The sequence below is a fragment of the Drosophila kikkawai genome, chromosome 2L (genome assembly GCF_030179895.1).
Source record: "Drosophila kikkawai strain 14028-0561.14 chromosome 2L, DkikHiC1v2, whole genome shotgun sequence".
NCBI classification, from domain to species: domain Eukaryota; kingdom Metazoa; phylum Arthropoda; class Insecta; order Diptera; family Drosophilidae; genus Drosophila; species Drosophila kikkawai.
In genome coordinates this window covers 20339170-20359588 of record NC_091728.1, presented here as the reverse complement: position 1 = coordinate 20359588, position 20419 = coordinate 20339170, and the positions used below count along the sequence as shown (strand labels likewise).

The 20419-nt window shown below is 39.8% G+C and overlaps 2 protein-coding genes across 2 annotated transcripts; one reads left to right on the top strand and one right to left on the bottom strand.

Moving 5' to 3' along the window:
* The first annotated feature begins 1299 nt into the window (after positions 1-1299).
* Positions 1300-6762, top strand: LOC108072490 (uncharacterized). Its single transcript, XM_070283307.1, has 9 exons — positions 1300-1333; positions 1677-2210; positions 2681-2800; positions 3243-3330; positions 3493-3917; positions 4009-4712; positions 4853-5023; positions 5081-5234; positions 5305-6762. Exons 2-9 carry the CDS (start codon positions 1854-1856, stop codon positions 5827-5829), a joined length of 2544 nt encoding a protein of 847 aa, XP_070139408.1. The 5' UTR covers positions 1300-1333; positions 1677-1853; the 3' UTR covers positions 5830-6762.
* Positions 6763-8314: 1552 nt separating this feature from the next.
* LOC108072499 (peptidoglycan DL-endopeptidase CwlO) lies at positions 8315-9601 on the bottom strand. The gene has a single exon (XM_017163666.2). It carries the CDS (start codon positions 9581-9583, stop codon positions 8420-8422), a length of 1164 nt encoding a protein of 387 aa, XP_017019155.1. The 5' UTR covers positions 9584-9601; the 3' UTR covers positions 8315-8419.
* Positions 9602-20419: the final 10818 nt, after the last annotated feature.

Here is a 20419-nt window from a genome sequence, read left to right as displayed (position 1 = left end):
GGCGTAAATTCTTCATTAATTTAGTGATGCCTCCGCATATATTTACTTAAATTACATTACACCGGCCTGACTTGGTATTTGCTCTGCATTAGAAGGCACACACCGGTCTTAGTTCTCTGAGTTGCTCGGGACTTTAAGCTTGGCTCGAATTCGAATCTACGCTCTTAGCCGGTTCCGGCCATTACTTTGCCATTGTGATCGTACCCCAAAGTATGCGATAACAAAAGTTAAACAAACAAAAGTGTTTGCCCCAACTGTGCCGAGCACCTTTTTCTTTGCATATTTGTTTTTCCAAACTTTACAATTGCTTGGCGAAAATGTTCGCACAAATATCAAGTGGAAATAGGGGAATGCCATGAATGAGAGTGAGTACGTAGCCACATATTGATATAGATATATATGTACATATATGCAGCTAGCCAAGCACACATTCCATTTCCACACCCATATCAATTGGCTCCCTTTTATCTGTCGTCCTTTTTGTCTGTTGCAATTTGTTCCCAATTGATTTCCAACACTCGGAATTTATTGGTTTTCAAAAGTTTTCGAAACTTTATTGCTTCCGCTAATTTCTTTTGTCCAGTCGGGACTGAGGGAGACAAAGGTAAATCCATAAATGACGAACTGGCAGTAAGTGGGAAAAGTCTGAGTAGATTTCTTAGTAGAGAACTTTGTGATGGAAGGCGTTAAAATTATGGGGATTTATGTGATTCTGGGGGAAAGGAAAGGATATTCTGAAAGGTTTTTCTATATTTTTTTCAGAAATAAAGTTTTAGTATCTAAAAAAACTATTTTCCTTATGATAATCCAGTCTTTAATTCGGAATTTTCGTTAAAAATATATGACAGCAGGACAAGCTAATAAAATACGAGAAATGGATAGACAATGTACCTGCATTTTAATTTTTAAATGCCTTCAAAATTTGTAAGTTTTATCTTTGTATTGCCTTATCTTAGAGACCAAGTGCTAAAACAGTAAAATAGAAAAATTACTCAAATTATTTTTAAGAACTTTAATGTCGCTTTAAGCTATTCTTTTTAAAGGCTTATCTAATTTTTGTACAAGTCTGGCAATGTTTTTGGTCAGCTGCTTGCGCTTTATGTCCTGTGCGCATGTCCTTCGCCCCAAGCTTCTCAGCTGTGCCGCATTGTTTTCCTGCTGTTGTCGTCGCGAGTACAATTTTCGTTAAAATCCTACACAATTGCACAGAAATTTGCAAAAATTAACCTAAGACATAGCTAAGACTATGTTTCACAAGAAAGTGACACCTTAAGTAAACAAAATCAAACCTAACAAACACCTGCACATTGAGGAAGTGAAGGCTTTCAAAAAGGTGATGAATGTGGAAAGTTGTCAACTGCGGCAAGACACTCAGTGAAAATGAATGAAAATGCAGCAGTTGAAGCCGAAACTTAACCAACACGTGATTAAAGCCAAAAACGTAGCTTATTTCTGCCTAATAAGGCCTCAATTCACGAAATAATATATTACGGTTTAGTTGCAAAGATTTTATTGATTTTTCCTTTGTAATTGGCCAGGAAGAAAGTGCCCAAAGAGAGAACTTTCTCTCCGCTCTCTGCTTTGCCATATCCTCTCTCTAACTGAGTCCTGCCGCCGCTCTCCTTTCACCCTTTTGTTTTGCTAAGCTCATTCGCAAATAAACAAATTCGCTGAAGCTTCCGCGCAAAATGTAAATAAAACAATATAAAAACAAAAACAAAAACTATAGAAAAATTATGAATAAGCCTCAATGATTCGCTGCACAAAAAGACTTAAAGCCTACCAACCAAGAACAAAGGATTAAGGTATTAGCTTGAGACGAGACACTAATCCCCTGCTCCCTGCACTCCAACATGCTGAATAGCCGGAGCCCCCCCCAGTACAAGCAGCAATCCCCGGGGGGCTCCGTCGGCTCCGCGGGTTCCGTTACCTCCGCCAGCTCCTCGTCCCTGCTGGTGGGTCACTATCAGTCTGCCTACGGGCAGCAAGGTCACTCCCACGCCTGCTTTCAGCACCAGCTGCATCAGCATCAACAGCAGCAGCAGCAGCACCACCACCATCACCAACATCATCACCACGGAGGCCGCACCTCGCTGACACCCACAATGAAGCGCGGCAAGAAGCAGTGGGGCACCAGGGAGCGCTCTGGGATGAGCTTCCTTATCGTCATCACCTTCTTCGCAGTCTTTGGATTGATTATCCTGACCGAGGTTAGTAGAATAGTATATGTTGTAGGACTTTAGTGGGTTATAGTTTTCTATTTGAAAGTATAAAATGAATGCTTTAGCCTTTGGATGTCTTGGGAGTTCAAACAGCACTAATGATTCTACATATACTATATATATATTAATTAACTCCCATTATAAACTTCGTCAATATTTATATACCCTTAAGGAAAAAAATGTCAGCTTACAGTCTATAATCTTTAATAACAACCAAGAGAAATCACTATATTGTAGCTAGAACAGTAGCTAGCAGAACTTACAAAATTTTTAATTTGCAAGAAATGAAGCCACTGTTTCTATGCCTACCTTCTCAATGTCCTTCCAAAATAATCAGAATTTCAATGTTTACATAGTGTTAGAATTTATTTTATTTTATTATCAATTTATGTGTCTTTATGAATGCATTTGTTCTAGGTAGCCAGAAATTATATAAAACATTTTTCATCTTGCCGCAGGTCTTTATGATCGACGAACGCACCCACAACGGCATGGTGGCCATGCGGGCGGGTGGCGGTGGAGGCGCCAGCCTGGGCGGAAGGTTGGGCGACTCGATGCCGGATTATGATAATGTTAAGGTGAGTTTTCTTATGTAAATCTGTACGTCAAGGGCCGCTGGCGGCATGAGGGACAACTCGTTCTTTTTCGGCCTCGGAATCCTGTGGGAACACCGAAGATGTGCCTTTTGGTTTTGCCGGGGATTTGAATACCTAATTGCATTAATTAAGATGCATACTTTGGTGTTTTTTTTCATGAAATAATTCTAGCAGAATATTAAATTAACTGTATTTTAATTCGATGCATATTTTAAAGAACAATCATAAATGTGATAGACGTTTTGGAAGAGCAGAGGGAATATAAATATTGTTTGATTTAAGGCCTTTAATTTGGAAATATTAATGGATTAATATATTCATTTAATTGTTTTTTTAATCAAATACACGGTTCATTCAAAAAGTTTTCAAACATAATAATTCTATAATAATCTAAAAACGTATTACCACTTTCGTTTCGATGCAGGACGATTATGATCTATTGGATGCCAGCATTTTGAGTGATAATAAATTAGGTTTTATACAGCTGCGTGACAATAAACTTAAAATTCAAGGTGAGTACCTCAGCTGCGATTGATATCCGGTGCAATCAGGGACACACAATAAGAATCCGAATTGTCCGGCAAACGTAATGCAATTCGACGACAAAAGAGATGCTTGTGACAATGGGATATTACGTATACGCCGCATGTCTCATGCATTTTTCAATTTCACAGAAGCCGCAGGCGCCGATGGCCAGCGCTTGGCAGGCATGCTCCTCAACGGCGGCGGCGGTGGTGGAGGCGGCGGCGGCATGGGTGCTGGGGCGTTCGGTGTCAATGTACCCCTCATACCCTGGGGCCAAGTTCTGCCCGATAAGGTGGAGGAGACACTGCCCCATTTTCCATTTGGCACGCGGCCCACCGACGGCGACTGGCAGGTTGTCAACGGCACCCGCTTCAAGTTCTTTGTCTACTCGGCCTACTTCGATCGTCGCGAAGGAGCCCGTCTGGTGCGAGTGGTGGGAGCCACCAAGACACGGGGACCGGAGCGGGTGTGGTGTCGGTTCTGGTATGGTCCCAGCTCGACGAATGCCACCGAGGCGGGCTCTTCCTCAGCACGTGCCAAATACACGTCGGCCACTGTGATGGCTCGCGTCAAGGTGAGGCTGTTTGACTTTAGTATTTGTCTTCGGAAATAATTAGGTATTGGAATAATTGAAATACATAAAAATTCCATTCTGATTCCACTAGATTATTCGAGAGAACTGGAATCTCAAGTACAGCGCCTGTTTCATCCTCTGTCCGGTGCGAGCTCCCCCTCTTACTGTGCCCCAGTTCGTGAGTGTGGTCTCTCGGCTCCGGGCACCACCCGGCAATCTGCTGACCCTGCGTAACACCGACCATGACGTGGATTTTGCAAATCCAGCACGAAACGGTACAGTTAAGAAGGGAGCTCCGGTTCCGGCTCCGCCCCCCAGTGGCGACAACATACCCGACCGCATAGCCGTCTGCGTAAAACCCTTTCACTTCAACTACGACCAGGCTCTGTACCTGATGGAGTACCTGGAGTTCTATGCCCTTCTTGGGGTCTCGCACTTCACCTTCTACAATCACACCCTGGGGCCACATGCCTCCTGTGTGTTGCAGAGCTACCAGCAGGGTCTGGTGCCCGGAAACTTAACCGCCCATGATCTGCAGCCATTGCTGCCGGCAGAGGCAGCCCGGAATGCCACGCCGCGTGTGCTCACGTCGGAGCATTACCAACGGCCCACGGTCAATATCCTGCCGTGGAACCTGCGCATGCGTAGCCAGAAGGAGATCCGCACGGAGGGGCTTTTTGCGGCCCTCAACGACTGCCTCTACCGCACCATGTTCCGCTACAAGTATCTGGCCCTGGTCGATCTGGACGAGTTTATAGTGCCGCGCTACTCGGACACGCTGAATGAGCTCATTAGGTAAGGAAGAAAATAGATTTTTCAGATAAATATTTAAGGATAATCGTGACCCTATCTAATTAAAATAGTTTCCTTAAACAAGATTATTTTTATAAGCTTCAACTCCTTTCATTTTCTAATCTTTTTATGTATTTATTTAGTTCTCTAAATCAGCGCTTTCGCAATCGGAATACGGGAGCCTATTCCTTCCAAAATGCCTTCTACTATCTTCAATTTGCGGACGATGTCCTTGCTAGTTCTGGCATCGATGGCGGCAGCGACCAGCTGGCCAGTGTTCGAGCCTCCCTGGTCACCCAGCGCAAGACCCGCAGGTGAGTTGTCTGCGACCCTTCTCCCGTTCACATTGACATCCTTGTCATTCTCTTCAGGCGTTACAAGCTGCATCCCCAGAAGCAACGTTCCAAGTACATTTGCAAGCCCGAGGCTGTGGTGGAGGCTGGCAACCACTTTGTGTGGGAGTTTGCACCGGGCAAGGGTTCGCTTAATGTGCCGCCGAAGGAGGCCATATTGCAGCACTACAGGGTGAGTTTAATGATTGATAATTTTATTTGTCTGATTAATTTAAATTTAAATTTTTGAAAACTTTTCCCAGGTTTGTGAGTTCGGTGGCAATGACTGCATTAAGGCGCCATCGATTGTGGACCGCACCACCACAAAGTATGTGAATCGCCTGGTGCAGCGTGTGGATGCAGTGTACCGCCACTTACGGCAGCGCTGCGATCTTCCGGCCCTTCCCCCGATGCCCAAACCCAAGGATAAACAGCCCATGTCCCCGGAAAAGCCAAATGAGAAACCAAAGTTGGTTCAACAGATTCGGGAAATGGGTGCAAAGGACCCACAGGATCAAAAGGTAGTGGTCACAGCAAAAGCTACAACTTCAACAACTACAACAACAACAACAACAACGACAACAAGCAAGGCAACAACGAAAAAATCAGCATCGAAAAATCTGGAGAAACCAAATCCCACGGAGTCTCCCAAGAGCAAACCAACCACGAAGGCAGCCACAGCCGAGAAGCAATCCCTTCCCTCGGCCAATGTCCGCAAGAAACGGAAGCTGATCGTGTTCGAGGTCAATGACTTTGGGGTGCCTGTGGCCCGGGTGGAGTACCAATGAGTGAGGGACTTGGTCGGCAACATTTAGGCAGTTAGTTTGGTTAGATTTCGTGCCAATCGGTCGCAGAGTTCATTTAGGTTGTGCGTTAGCTTTATTTGGCCACCGAGCCAGCGGAATGCTCAACAATTAAGTATTATTTAGTTGCTCACCTTTCAGATAAATGTTTCGGAGGGCTAGCTCCACACAGGTAAAACCAAAGCAATACTGCAAGATTTTAAAGAAAGTCAATATAAATACAATTCCATGGACATTTCTTGACTTCACTTGAAGGAATTCAACTTGAGTGATGTTAACCAACTTACGCTAGATTCGAGATTTAGAATGAAATAGAGTCTTAAGTATTTATACAGCTATTTGTTCCCATACAAAAAAAAACACACACATCGAAAAATTCAAATCTAGATAGATAACTAATATGAATGAAATATCTTATTTAAGTTTGGGTTTCTTTCTCCATTTTGGTCATCCTAATGCAAAATTATTCCTAAGTCAAATTTAAAAGAATTCCTAAGCAAAGCCATTGTTTCGTGTTGTAGAATAAGCAATAAAATACACAAAGGAAAACAGAAAAAAAGGATAAGGCATGCCTAATCATAAACATAGCATCATAAATAATATAATATATATAAGAAATCATATTTTCTCTATAAACTCCTAGACATGTGAATGCATTTTCTTTGCCAGCCTCCGAGCTATTTTGGCTAGTTCTTAACCTGGTCCCCTCATAAAAAATAAATCTAAAATCATATTTAAGTTAAACAGCAACTGAAACGAATTTGTAATGCTACGAACTTCGAAAGCTTTTTGTTTTGCTTAGCGCGCAAAGAGCAAAAAACACTAAACATTAATTATATAATGATGCAAAACTAAATATATATATCTGATAGTCTATAGCTCTTAAGAGAAAACATATAAAAGAAATAAGACAGTCAATAAAATTGTGAACAGGCAAACTAAGATATGAATAACAATTCTTTTGATGTTTTACTAATTGTGGGATTCACTTAGTTCCCCTTTTCGAACAAGGATTGAGGGGAACTCTTATATGTACGTGTTATACGGGGCGTATACGTTATAATTTATTTCTATTTTCGCATAAGTGATTGAGGGGAATTGTTGTGTACCTAATTTCGAAAAGATGATTGAGTACGTGTTATACTGTAATACTAAACGTATACGCTATAATTTGAACCATATCTTATACAGTGCTTTACAGCATAAAGTCATACAAGCTTTAAAAAAGCTGTTATAAGTCTACTAAAAGAATTTTTCGAGTCCTTAGTGAAAGCTTGTTCCTTATAATAGTATACCAAAAAAGTTCTTCCTTAACTCCCTTGCAAAAATGTGCTTTTAAAGTTCAGTTAGAGCTATAAATTGTTAAAAGCTGCAAAACAGCTTTTTTATAATAGTAGAATAGTAGAATTTTAAGGGGTATCGAATGTAGAAATGAATGAATATTTTAAATGAATTTGAGGAGGAGAAATCTTGGAGTGAAAACTTGTGTTTTTTGGCTTTTAAGAAGAAGGTGACAAACTAGAACTTAAATAAGGGAATAAAAAAAAAATCAATCAAATTTGTTAAATTTTTGGATCGTTTATCGCATTATGATATTTTTGTTAGATTCATTTTTTTATTTATTATTTAAATAGTTTTTTATTTAATTATTATTTATTTATATTAAAAATTCCTACAGAAATATTTTTCTTCGAATAAATTTAAATTTATTTATTTATTAAATTATTATTTATTTAATTATTAATTATAAAATAATAATTCGAAATAAAATATGGACGTTAATTTTTATTGAATAAATTCAAATTTATATGTTTATATATATTTATATATTTATATATCTTTAAACATTATTAAAATTATTTTTATTATAGAAGAAGCAAGAAGTAAACCTGTTAAAAATATCCATTGAGTCCTAAATTTAATGAAGATAAAGTCCAAATAGAATTTACGAATGCATGGCAGATATTTGCTATTTCTTAATAAATAAATAATGCATGGAAAGTTTGACCTGTTGACGATTTCTAACCCTGAGGGTTTAATTTTAAGATATTTGTATTTGCCCACCTTGACTTCAGTTCTGGATATAGTTTGAACTGAATCTGTTTATCATTAAGCTGGGCGCTGGGCCAGAAATTGCACGTATGACCTTTAAAAGAGCAATAATTGCAGCGAAATTGAACACGTAAGCCAACCACAAAAAATGTGTTTTTTCATTGACAAAGTTAATCGGTTTCTGCAAGTCAATCTGACCAGTTCAATTGCATTTGTGAAATGAAAATAATTATTAAACTAAAGGTATGGCTTTTACTGGTTTTATGATTTTTTATATTTGATTTTTTGTTCAAGTGTTTGAATGAATATTGTATTGATCTGTATGGAGAATCCATCCCATAAGATCCTCTAAAGGGGAACAGCAATGTTGTTCCAATTCAAAAGATTTCCATATTTGCATTAAAAGCCTTTAGAAAAATTATATTTAGACATTTTTTTTAATTTGTTGCATTGAAAAAAGTTTTTATTTTGCTGCTTATACCCCACACCTTGATTAACGTTTTATGATTATGTGATTGTCTGATTAAGTACTACTGCTGGCCTCCTCCTCAGAGTTCTCGTTGGAGCTTGCCTCCTCAGAGCTCTCGTTGGACTCAGAACTGGCCGCCTCCTCTGAGCTCTCCTTGGACTCAGAGCTCGCTTCCTCCTCAGAGCTCGAACCACCAGCTGACCCCTCATCTGAGCCCGAGTCGTCCTCATTCTCGGATGAGCTGGAAGCACCCTGCTCCTGGTACCGCTTAATGATTTCATCCAACTGGCGCTCCACGCTTGGACGCTCCAGGGCGTGCTCCGCCAGAGTTTGTCCCACACATCCGGCTGCGTCGAGGTTAACGGCCAGCAGTTTAAGCCCCTTGAGCCTCAGGTTTAGCAGATCCCTGGGTGCCGACTGGATTGCCTTCAGGGCCTTCTTGATGGCGATGCGACAGGAGATGGGTCCGGAGTTGGACTGCTGGCAGATTTCGATTTGGGCGATCAGATCGTTGGTGGCATTCTGGTAACGGGCAACGGTCGTGTGGACCTCCTGCTCGTACGTGGCCAGGCGCACCTGCTGCTCCTCCAGGCAGCTGTGCAGATAGCCGGCATACCGGTTCTCTAGCTCGTCCAGAATCTCTTGGGCCTCCTCGACGCCTACGCCATTGGTCTCCTGGTCGACGCGCTCCAATTGAGCAGCGCCCCAGTTGTTCCACGTCTGCTGGATCTCGGCGCCATATTGTTCCTTCTTCTGCTCCAGCTGATCGGTGATGTTCTGCAGGGCAATCTCCAGATCGCTAACGGAAGCATTGATACCCTGCAGTCCGGCGAGGGCATCTTGCAGGGCCTGACGCTTAACTCGACTGGAGACCCGGGCGATGGCATCCTTCAGATCCGCAATATTAGCCCGCAGTGCGGCGGAGAAGTCCTGCAGAGCCTGCGACACGGCGGCGTGCAGGGCACTGGCTATCTGGTCAGCAAACTGGGCGGTCTGCTCGACAAACTTACTGGTGGAGTTCTTCAGGCTGCCAGCGAGGTCCTCCGCAATAGCCGATCCATTCTTTGTGGCCTCAACGAGGCCACTGACGATGGTCTGGCCGGTCTTTCCGAGCTCATCCCAGAGCCCCTCCAGCAGACCCGGATGCGGCGTGGACGACACACAGCCGGCGCTGATGGTCAGGGCGAGCAGGAGCAGTGTTGGCTTGGTCAAATGCATTGTCGGTCGACTGATAGCCTAATCATCGCTCCTCCCCTGTCCGCCTTTTATATACCATCTCGCCTGTGCACATTGGCAAATAGCACGGTTCAATATTGGTAGTGCGCTGCATTTTATTAAATTAGTTAATATTTAAACAGCCGCTTTTCGCTTTTACGTCACGACTGGCGACAATAAGCGTAGTGCCTGGCATGCGGGTTGGATAACTTTTCAAAGAAAGCGGATGAACACGCTTTTTATACTGGTTGCAACGGCATATTAGTTGCAGACTAATAAGGTTTTTACATATTCTTGATTGGCTGATGGCATTGATTGACTCCACCCACAGTTTGGGAGGTGGCTAAAAATGAATAAAAAGAAAAGGCTGAGCGCTGTACCCTTTATTTAAATTTGTATGTTTTCAAGGAGCGAATTTCTCCGCTTTGTTTAAGGTGTCAATTCAAACGTAAGCCCATTATACATCTTATAGGTATTTAGGCTTGTATACTCTGTATTGAGTATTTATATTTTTAATCCACATATTCAAGAGGGGAAATCGTACAAGGTATGTTATTATAATTACACAAAGCTAAATTCTGAAGAGCTCTCTGTTTACTCCTGCTACTCTGACATTGTGTAAGGTAAACCTGCAATGGCATTCGCCTACCTGTATTGTAATTAACGTAATTATAATATTAATAAACAGATGGGAAATAATTAAAAAGTCACGACATGTTTGAAAGCGTTAAAATGTAATGAATTAGCTGTTTAACGTTGTCAAATTAAAGTATGTTATGCACTATGCGGGCATATATCACACACATTCCCGTAAGGCACATACTACTCTCACCCACATTTGCACAAAGACAAAGGTTAAACTTTGCTTTAATTTTGAAATTTATATGCCTGCCAAACAAAGGACGAGAAGGCGCCTCGACAGTCGGCATGTTTACGTTCAGGTTATACCCCTTTGTGATGAACTTTATGCATAACTAACCGAAATGAAACGGAGACGGGAGGGGGCAGTGGGCGGCTGGTGGATGCATGGGTCCTTTTGGTTTACCAGAGGAGGAGGAGGAGGAGGCGGCGGCATGATGATTGTCTTCTGCTTGCTTTTATTATGACTTTAATTGTCGCTTGACAAACGCCGACGCACAAGGACGAGGAATGCTTAAAAGGTATACGTATATGCAGACGTAATGCGAGGGGGTGACGATGTGACGAGCCCTTGAGCGACATGCAGTATAAACATTTTATTAGTCTGCTGTTAGTTTTGTTTAATTATGCTGTCATTAACTTTGTCACACAGATACACGCATAACGGCAAAACAAAAGCTTACATGACTAAACGCAATTATTGCCCGGGCGGCGTGGCCAACAAAAGAAGTCCGAAGGACGCAGGACGCAAGGCGAACGGACGAGGAAGGACAAACCTGGGCACAAACAGCCAGCTACCCATCCCTCTTCCACTTGCACTGTCTCTATGCTTTCGATTCCTCCTTGCTCTCCCCTCCGTCTCTAGCTGCGCACAGACATTTAATTTTGCATTTTCCACTAATTGGCTTGCATACTTGCCACATTCTCGCTTCGCTTAATTAATTTAATTAGAAATATGTTCCAGCTCAAAAGAAATTCAAACCTCAAAACCGTTTCAATAGCATGCAGTGCCATTTAGCTTATGATAATTATGCGGCCACTGCAATTACTTCTACAAGGCTTCCGAGGGTTGGGGCAAGGATTGCCTTGGCAGTACCTGGTCAGTACCTTTGCTCACTTTGTGGCTCATCATCGGGTCGATTGTGTGTGTGTGTGTATGCTTTATTGAACGAAAGCAATTTAATAGAAGCTTCCCAATAAGCATATTGAATCAGTGCCATAGCTTGTCAAAGCCAAACATTATCTTCCCAAGCTGCAACAATGAAGAAGTAATATAATTTAGATTATTTTATTGATCGATTGCAAGGGAGGATTACATAAGCAGCACTTCATTTAAGAAGGAGGGTTAATTGGAATCATTAGTTAATATTCTATAAACATATTTAAAAATGGGAATCATTTTTGTTTGCTGGAAGAATGAGTTATATAGATATATCACAACAAGATATATCAAATAAATATTATTTTTCACAAGTAAAATTTTCAACTTACCAAATATAAATATATCGTTTTGAAATCGGAATCCCATTAAATAAAACTATGTTACCCAGGGGAACGAACACCTTTCGAACTACTGAAACCTCTGCCATACTTGAATGCCTATAAATTATTTTTGGTTGATCTGCGAAAGAGCATTGCGACCTTCACATAGAGATAACCTCTCCTTTATGCTTTTATGCTGACCTCGGCAACTGCAATGAATGGCCAGCAGGCCATGGACCAAGGACCAAGAAGGAAGGACCACGGCACGATGCCTGAAACGATTCCATGCCATTGCAATCGCGGCCATTAAGTCATTTTGTTTCCGGTAACATTTCCGGTATCTTTTTAGCGTCGTCGCAGCTTCGAGTATTGCAAGGAGTGCGGGCTCCAGGAGTTTCCCGGATCGCTACCAGGTCGTCCTGATTGGGGGCGTAGCGTCAGGATTGGGTGGCCGGGCGGCTGGGCGGCAGCAAATGCTTTTAAAGTAGATGATGGCGTTGGCCGCTTGGTCAATTTATTGCTTACCAAATGTGTGGCTGGCCGGGGCCCGAATGCAACTGAAACTCTCCAAATTGCACCGCGTAAAGTGTTCTCTGAAATTAACTCGGCCCACTTTGGTCTTGCCTCAGATAGCAGAAAATATAAATAAGAGAAACAAAATTGTGAAATAATGGTTTTACATTAATGATAGCCCTGGGCTTCAGGAGGTCGGTAAAATTTTGTACCGTAATTTACTCAGTAAATAAATTATATTTTCTTTGGTTTTACATGAAGCTGCACTTTGGATAGTAGCAGAATCCCCTGGATGGTGGTTTTTTTAGCTCTTAATTTAAACTATGGCAAATTATATAAGAAATTTTAGATAATAGAAGGTCCATAACTCGGTTATCAAAGTTATTCTTTTGTTTTTAGGTATCTCTATACAAGAAATACAACTAACTACAATTAATGTAGATATTTAATGATATTTTATGCAAGATTTAATCAATAATCTCCAGTTTCTTTGTTTTACTTTTAACTTAAACACAACTACCGTATTAAAATAATAAATAACGAACTGACAGGTCTCTTAAAAGTTAAAAGCTCACTCAATATTTTTTAAAAATATGTTGCACAGCGGTTTTTGCAGCACCATAATAGCCAATAAATAGCATTTTGTGGTAAAATCTGAATTAAGTGCTTGGTGTAAAGCATTGCACAGATTGCGCTTATTTATTTTATAAAAATGCATTTGCTCTAAGTGAACCCAACGAGCGGAAAAATTTTGAGCGCATTATTTTGTACATGCAGGAGACCGCAATAAGGCCCAGTTGCCAAATCCTCCAGGAGCCCCACTCCACGATACGGGCATTGCTCATACGCAGCGTTGCCAAGGAAGCGGTACGAGAAACGAGAACGAGAACGAGAAGCGAGAACTGCAGTGGATGGTTGGCTGAGCTGGCTTGCCCGCCGGGTCCCTGGACGCACATACAGCAGATTTAGTGGGGGCTGCTTTTATCTTGTCGCGCTCCTGGTCGCTCGGGGGGACAGGCTCCGGCGCCAGGTGGGACCAGGAGTCGGAGTCGTGTACATTTGTTCATATGCGAATGCCGGCCGGGCACTCTCGGCTCTAACTGTGAACTGTAAACTGTAAACGTATCTGCAGCTTTGGCCGTATCTGCTCCTCCATATCGCCTGGCAATCCCATCAGCCCCGGCTAAATGTGTAACAGCAGTCACTTAGCGTACTGCTGCCATCCAACCTCCAACCTGGGCAACACTGTGTGCGGTCCTTACTTCATTGGCACAATCCCCAGACGCGCAGCTACTGGTGCTGGTGCTGCTGGTGCTGCTGCTGCCTTTTCGCTCCGTTTTCATTGTTTTGCTGTGCATTTTATTTTATTTTTTCCCGTTTCGCCACGTATTTTCTTTTAATGCGCTGCGGATTTGCTGTGAAATATGCACAGGGGGGCGCAGAGGCTTTCTGCCGTATGGGGTGGTGGGAATCGCCCAACTAGCGCCACCCACCTGGCCTCCATCTGTCTCCCAGTTGGCCCAGCACTCTTATGCTAATTAAGTTTATGCTAATTTAACTTATTGCCACTAAGTTGGCCCACATATGCGGCCAGCCACAGGAGCCATCGCTTTATTCTGCGGTGTCCTTCCCCTAGTCCGCCGAATATTTGGGAAAGCGATCTGCTGCTGCTGCTGCTGCCGGTGGCTGTCACAGAAGCACAAGCCGACACATTGAATAAAGCAGAAACCGAGCTAATTTATATAATTAAAAGTAACTGTAATCAAGTTGCAAATCTAAGTGAAGCAAGGACTTTGGGTGTTCCAGGTGTGGGAATTGGTGTTAAAGCAATGGGAAGAAAGGAGATTTGTTTATTTAATTTATAATATAAACTTTAGTTACATAATAAAAACCTTCTGTTTTCTAATAATCCTTATCCATCGAGCTCTTTCTTTATAATTTAATATTTAAAAAAAAAAATATTAAAAGAAAGCTCTAACTAAATTATTGTACATTTATTATAGAAATTGAGTCCTAATACGCCATTCACAAGAATATGATTGGCCTAAGAGTGATGGCTTTGAATTTATTCCAACAAACCATTTGGTTTTATTTTGGGGAATTTCCACTCTGCCACTGAATATTTACAACGTACAAAGTCAAAAAAGCGTACCGTTCAGCAGAACTTATTGTCTGATTTTTATGTAAATTGCATTTAAAGCAATAAATCAGTTTTAATCAGCCCACGAATCCAGGCAGCTGAGCCGACGTCGTTGTCGCCGTCGTTGGCTCTGTGTCGTGTCTGTTGGACGCACGATAGTCCTTAATGCGTTTGAGTTTATGTGCACATACATACATACGTGTTGTACGGGATCCTGTGGGCGTTCCACTGTGCGTTTGCGCCTGACGTAAGAAAACGAATTGTGTATGCATGGCGCTTTATTAAAAAAAAGTCTGACCAATAAATGAATTTCTGCATATGCCTGCATATTGGAATTCGTTCATTAAACTGCCCCAAACTGAGAACTGTGTGCATGCGGAATCAATATCGTTTTAAATAAGGACATTGATGAAATAATAAGAATATGAAACATTTTTTCATTCCTTTTTATTAATTTGTAATATTTTATAGGATATTGTAGATGTTATAGTATTTAATATAAATTGATCACTTTGTTTTCTTTTAAAAGTAAATAGTTCAGATTTTCTTTCACATTTTTTAGCAACTTGAAAGCAAAGAATTTTGTTTTCTTTTAAAAATGTTTAACAATATTATTAGTTTACTGTATATAGATATTAAATTAGCGAACTCATCTTATTTTAAAAATTTTCAATTCAATTTTGAACTCTTTTAAATCGAAATGAACAAATGAAGAGTTCAAAATAATGCTAAAACCCTCACATGACACTTCATTATCAGCACTCAAAATATATATATTTCCTAAATGTATTTTCATTTGCTGTATTGTCCTCGAATAAATCGCTTATTTACCTCGAAAAACATCAGAATGTCAAAATGTTTGAAAACTATTCACAACACGGAGACCCCTCTGAATGTCGCTAATTAAATTAGCAAGCGCCAACTGCGTTGGCATTTAATTGTGCAGCATAAATCAGCGCTGAAAAGGGAAAAACACAGCCAGCAAACAGGAAAACAGCCAACATAGCGTCCTGGCACAGGCGTTTTTGGCCCAAAAATGTGATCAAACTTTTGTCGAAATTTTTGGCTTGGCCACCAGTTCCAAAAATGCTGTTGCTTATGTATGGCTTTTGCAGAGCAAAAGCGGAAAGTTAATTCGAGGCAATTAAGTTGACATGCCAAATGTCCTGGTGGGGATTCAAAGTAGAGTTAAGCTGGGGAGGAATATCATCATGGTTCATTGTTGATGCTGCTCTGAAAAAGGTATATCTACCTTTCGTACATCTTCTAAAAAAAATAGAGAGAGTGTGTGTAGTTGATTTTTTTCTTATTTAATCTGAGCTGGTAAATAAATATACAGCTGCCCCACATATATGTTTATTTTCCATTAATTAAATTGTAAAAGAGCGGACTCTGGTTGAGTTAGTTTTATTTAAATTTACCCTTACATTTTTATTTTATTTTCTTGTATAGAACTTTGAAATTTTAGTTTAATTTAATCTCTAACCCATTTATTGATTTTAAATTTCGGTATGAATCCTGGATTCTAATTTTGTTTTCCTCTTGTGTTGTATTTTGTGAGTGTTTTTTTAGATTGTTTGTTTGGTTGTGTTTTCGCCTTTCGTTGCGTTATTTTCACTGTAATTTGTCGCTCTGACTAGGCAAGTTTTCGTGGTGCTATTTTTTGGTGGCTTTGTTGCTGGGCGCTGTTTTTAGGAGTTGTTCTTGTTTTTGGTTTATAGTTCAAATGTTTCCTTATTTATGCGATGTAGTGATGGCGTTTTTGTTGCTGCCGCAGTTGTTGTTATTTGCCCTGGAACATTTTTTGCTGACATGCCAAACTTTTTGCCTCAATAAAGTTTTGATATTTTTGGCAAGTGGGCGGAATCGGGCGCACCAAGGGCAATTACATGAAAATGCATTTATTATTGCTTCAAATTTGTTGCTGAAACAATGTGTGAAATTCATGATGGCGATAAGAGAGATTGAGGCTGTCTAAAAAAATGACCTTGCTGAAAAAAAAAGTAAATTACAACGTATAGTTTTATCGTTTGGAAATGTATTTTTAGAATAAATTTCAATAAATTTTAGCTATCTCTAATGATGGCTTTTGTGAGATAAATTTTAGTATAATAATCCTAGGAGTCTTAAAAATATAATTTACTTTGTTTCTTTAAGTTTAAAAATGTATAAGGTATCCTTAAAAGTAATTCTAATCCTTTTTATACCCTTGCAGGGTATTATAATTTCAGTCAGAAGTTTGCAACGCAGTGAAGGAGACGTTTCCGACCCTATAAAGTATATATATTCTTGATCAGCATCAACAGCCGAGTCGATATAGCCATGTCCGTCTGTCCGTCTGTCCGTCCGTCTGTCCGTTTCTACGCAAACTAGTCCCTCAGTTTTAAAGCTATCTGAATGAAACTTTTCATATAGTCTTCTATATACTCTCACTGCTATATATGTCGGAACGGGCCGGATCGGACGACTATATCATATAGCTCCCATACAAATGTTCGATAAATTTTTAGAAAAAAAATTATAACTTTGCTGTTTTTCAATATTTTTGCATTATTTTTTAGATATAGCAATTTTATATTATTCCAGAATTTTGGTAAAAATTTTATGAAAATCGGACGACTATATCTTATAGCTGCCATAGGAACGATCGGCAAATGAATAGGAAAAAAATTATAACTTCGTTGTTTTTCAACATATTCTTATCTACTTTTAGATATAAGCTTTTTTTATTATTTCAGAATTTTGGTAAAAATTTTATGAAAATCGGACAACTATATCATATAGCTGCCATATAAACGATCGGTAAATGTAGAGAAAATGTAAAGCTGGGAATGTAAAACTGTAACTGTAAACATAATAAGTATAGGTAAAATGTAATGAAACTCTGTTTTGTGTGTGTTTTCAGCATTTAAATCTATAATATAAACATCAAAACCAATCTGCAAGGGTATACAAACTTCGGCGTGCGGAAGTTAGCTTCCTTTCTTGTTTTTATTATTTTTAATTTAAGATTATACATTTTGAATGGTATATCACTCTTTTTATTCTGCATATTCCCATACATTCCACTCTGTATCCTTCGTACGCTGGCACACATTGTCATAGATCATTATTAGGAAAAAATAATAAAGTCACCCGAAGAAAATTTATCAAAATCATAAATCATTGCAAATTGCTTCAATTTTTTATTCACCTGCATTCCCAGCAGACAAAAACTCCGTAAAAAATATTAAAAACTGAAGTTTTGCGGACCGCAGGCGGACAAAACGTCCGATTTTAGGCTCAAGATCGGTAGCAAAGTAAATTACCTGTCCTGGGTTTTGTGGCACCAAAACCTCTCATTTTCGGAACACGAACTAATAGCGTTTGCGGACGCTGTGGCGAGACCGGAAACAGTACCGATAGCAACCCCTTTACGATACCCGAAAAAGGATCGTTTGCTGACCTGTGGCAATACCGCAGGAAGTACTGTTTGCGGACCTTTTGACGATGCGTTTCAGATACGTTTTTAATATCTATTTCCAACTAAATTTTTTTTAGAATTTCGGGTTTTTTAAATGTAAATAAAACATACATTTATTTATGTTTATCATTATTTATTAGTTATCATTATTTAACTTAAAAAATAAACATTTTACTTAAGATTTGTTAATTTCCTTAAAACTAATAATACTTAATACTAATACAAACCGTCCTGTGCATTCTGCTTTTGTGTCTGCTTGCATCCTCCAACGCAAATTTGTTTATAAAAGCGGCTGTAAAAATATAAATTATTATAAGTATATACGTATTAAAAAATATACGAAAAATATACATACCTTTGACGGATGACGTAATAAGCATCTCTCGAATGGACATTTTGGACTCTGTCCCAAACCAGGACCATTGGCGCGCCACTTCGTCGGAAATTAAGTCTCGCCAGCATAAATAAATATAAATCTAGTCAATATTAGTTCATTAGTAAGAGATTGTACATATTAATCAATTTAAATTTAACACTTACCGATGAAAACACGTGCGTCTTTTAAAAAACTGTTCACTCACGTCCGCACAACTCGCCGGTCAAAAGGAAAAGAGTCGCAACGGGAAAAATTCCACAAACCAAAAGAGTTAAAAGATGATGCAATAATATTTGCCTCTCGCTCATTTGCAGCGAAATAACAAAAAACAGGCAAGCGACAAAAAAAGGAAGGAGAAGAACCGTTCATCGAGTTCTAGAAATTTCGTTGACGACAAGATTTTTAACGCGTGCAGTGCGTTTTAGTGTCCGTTAGCGGGACATTTGCACGGGTCCCAGTGTTAGCCCGTTTCAGTATCTGTTTTCGGACCAGGTTTCGACAATTAGGCAAACCTATTGCGGTAAGTCCGCTTTTTGGTCGCCCACTGTACGTTTCAGTGTCCGTTAGCAATACGTTTTCGGTACATTCACGGGGAACGCCACAGTTTTGCTTTTCGTCCGTTTGCGCGTCCGTTTTTGAGCATTCCTCGAACCTAATGCGGAAACTCCGATTCATTGTTCGCATTTAATATTTTTAGCGGACATTTCTCGGATCCATCCGCACTGAGACCGCTCTTTGCCTGCTGGGTTCATGTACGCGGAGCACTGCGCTTTCATCGGCTCCTCTCAGTGTGTGTGTGTGTGTGTGTGCGCTATTATTTCTCAACGTTTGCATGTGGCAGTGCTGAAATACTCGTATTTGCAAGCTGACGCTGAAATGAGTGCAACAGAAAATGTGCACCGAGTGGAGAACATCACTCGCTTAGCGAGCGAGTGGAGCCCAATGGAGCCTACTCACAATGAGTGACTCAAAGTATGACATTTGCTCTTAACTTGGCCTAAGAGAAATGGAGTGTCGAGATCAACAATTGAGTGGAGTGGATTTCAAGAATCAAGAGTGTAGAATATGTTATGGAAATATAGCTCAAATTTTGAAATTCGGTTACGAAGTAAACGCTCTTAACTCGCCTTGAGAGAAATTTACTGGGAGTATAAAAAAATTGAGTTGATAACGAGTTAAAATTTATGTTGAATGGCTTTTATTTTATCAACAGTCTCAAAATTAAACTTCTGTTAAGCTTAACTTGTAAAAAAACAAGAGAAAACGTTTTACTTTTTAAATATTTTATCATTTGTAAAGGTTATATAGGAAAGGATTTTTAAATTAATATTTTTATAGAAAATTATGAGCTCTTTTTTGTTGCTTTAAGATTTCTTTCTTTAGATTTTACTTCAAATAAAATTATAAAACCTTTTATAATCCTAAATTTTTTTAATTTGAATTTATCGAATAGCATATAGCCCCTAAAATATCTACTTTTCGTTATATTTTGAGGTGTTTTTATTTGTATTTATCGTTCTATGGTTTTCACAGCATTCCTTCCTTCTATTCTTCATTCCTATACTTCTTTAATTATAATTATGTAAATATTACAGGTTTTGGGAATTACTAGAAAAAAGTTCTGTCATTGAAACTCTTTCTTTTCTATAAAATCTGTTTAACTTAAATCAATGTTGAATCATTTTAATTATGTATCATATTTATTATTTAACCTTATCATTGTTATTTTTTATAGTGCTTTATAAACTGGGATTCGCTTTAATTGATAGTAATGTTAATGGAATAACTTGGCCTTTCACTAACACACTTGCCAGAGTCAGAGTCAGAGTGGGAGGTGGAGCTGGAGTCTCAGGCAGAGTTGGAATCAGAGTCAAGAACTTGGGAATAAAAAATCAAACAAAATGAAGCCGTAAATACATTTGGCATCGGACGATGGCCACTTGAATCGGCGCAGGAATGGACTCGACCGATTCGCTTTGTGATGACGACTTTTTAATTAAAATAAAAATGCAATCCACACATACCACGGACGATGATGATGATGACGATGATGACGGGAGTGGTGGAGAATCACGACAACAATAAAAATTAAGTTAAAGCGCGTTTTAAATTGCTGCGTGGTCGCCGGGATGGGACGCGGTGGCATGAAATGAATGCGCATAAGTTTGATGCAATTCGCAGGAGCACGTGCACACACAGACAGAGGCGGTCATATTTTACGGGGCA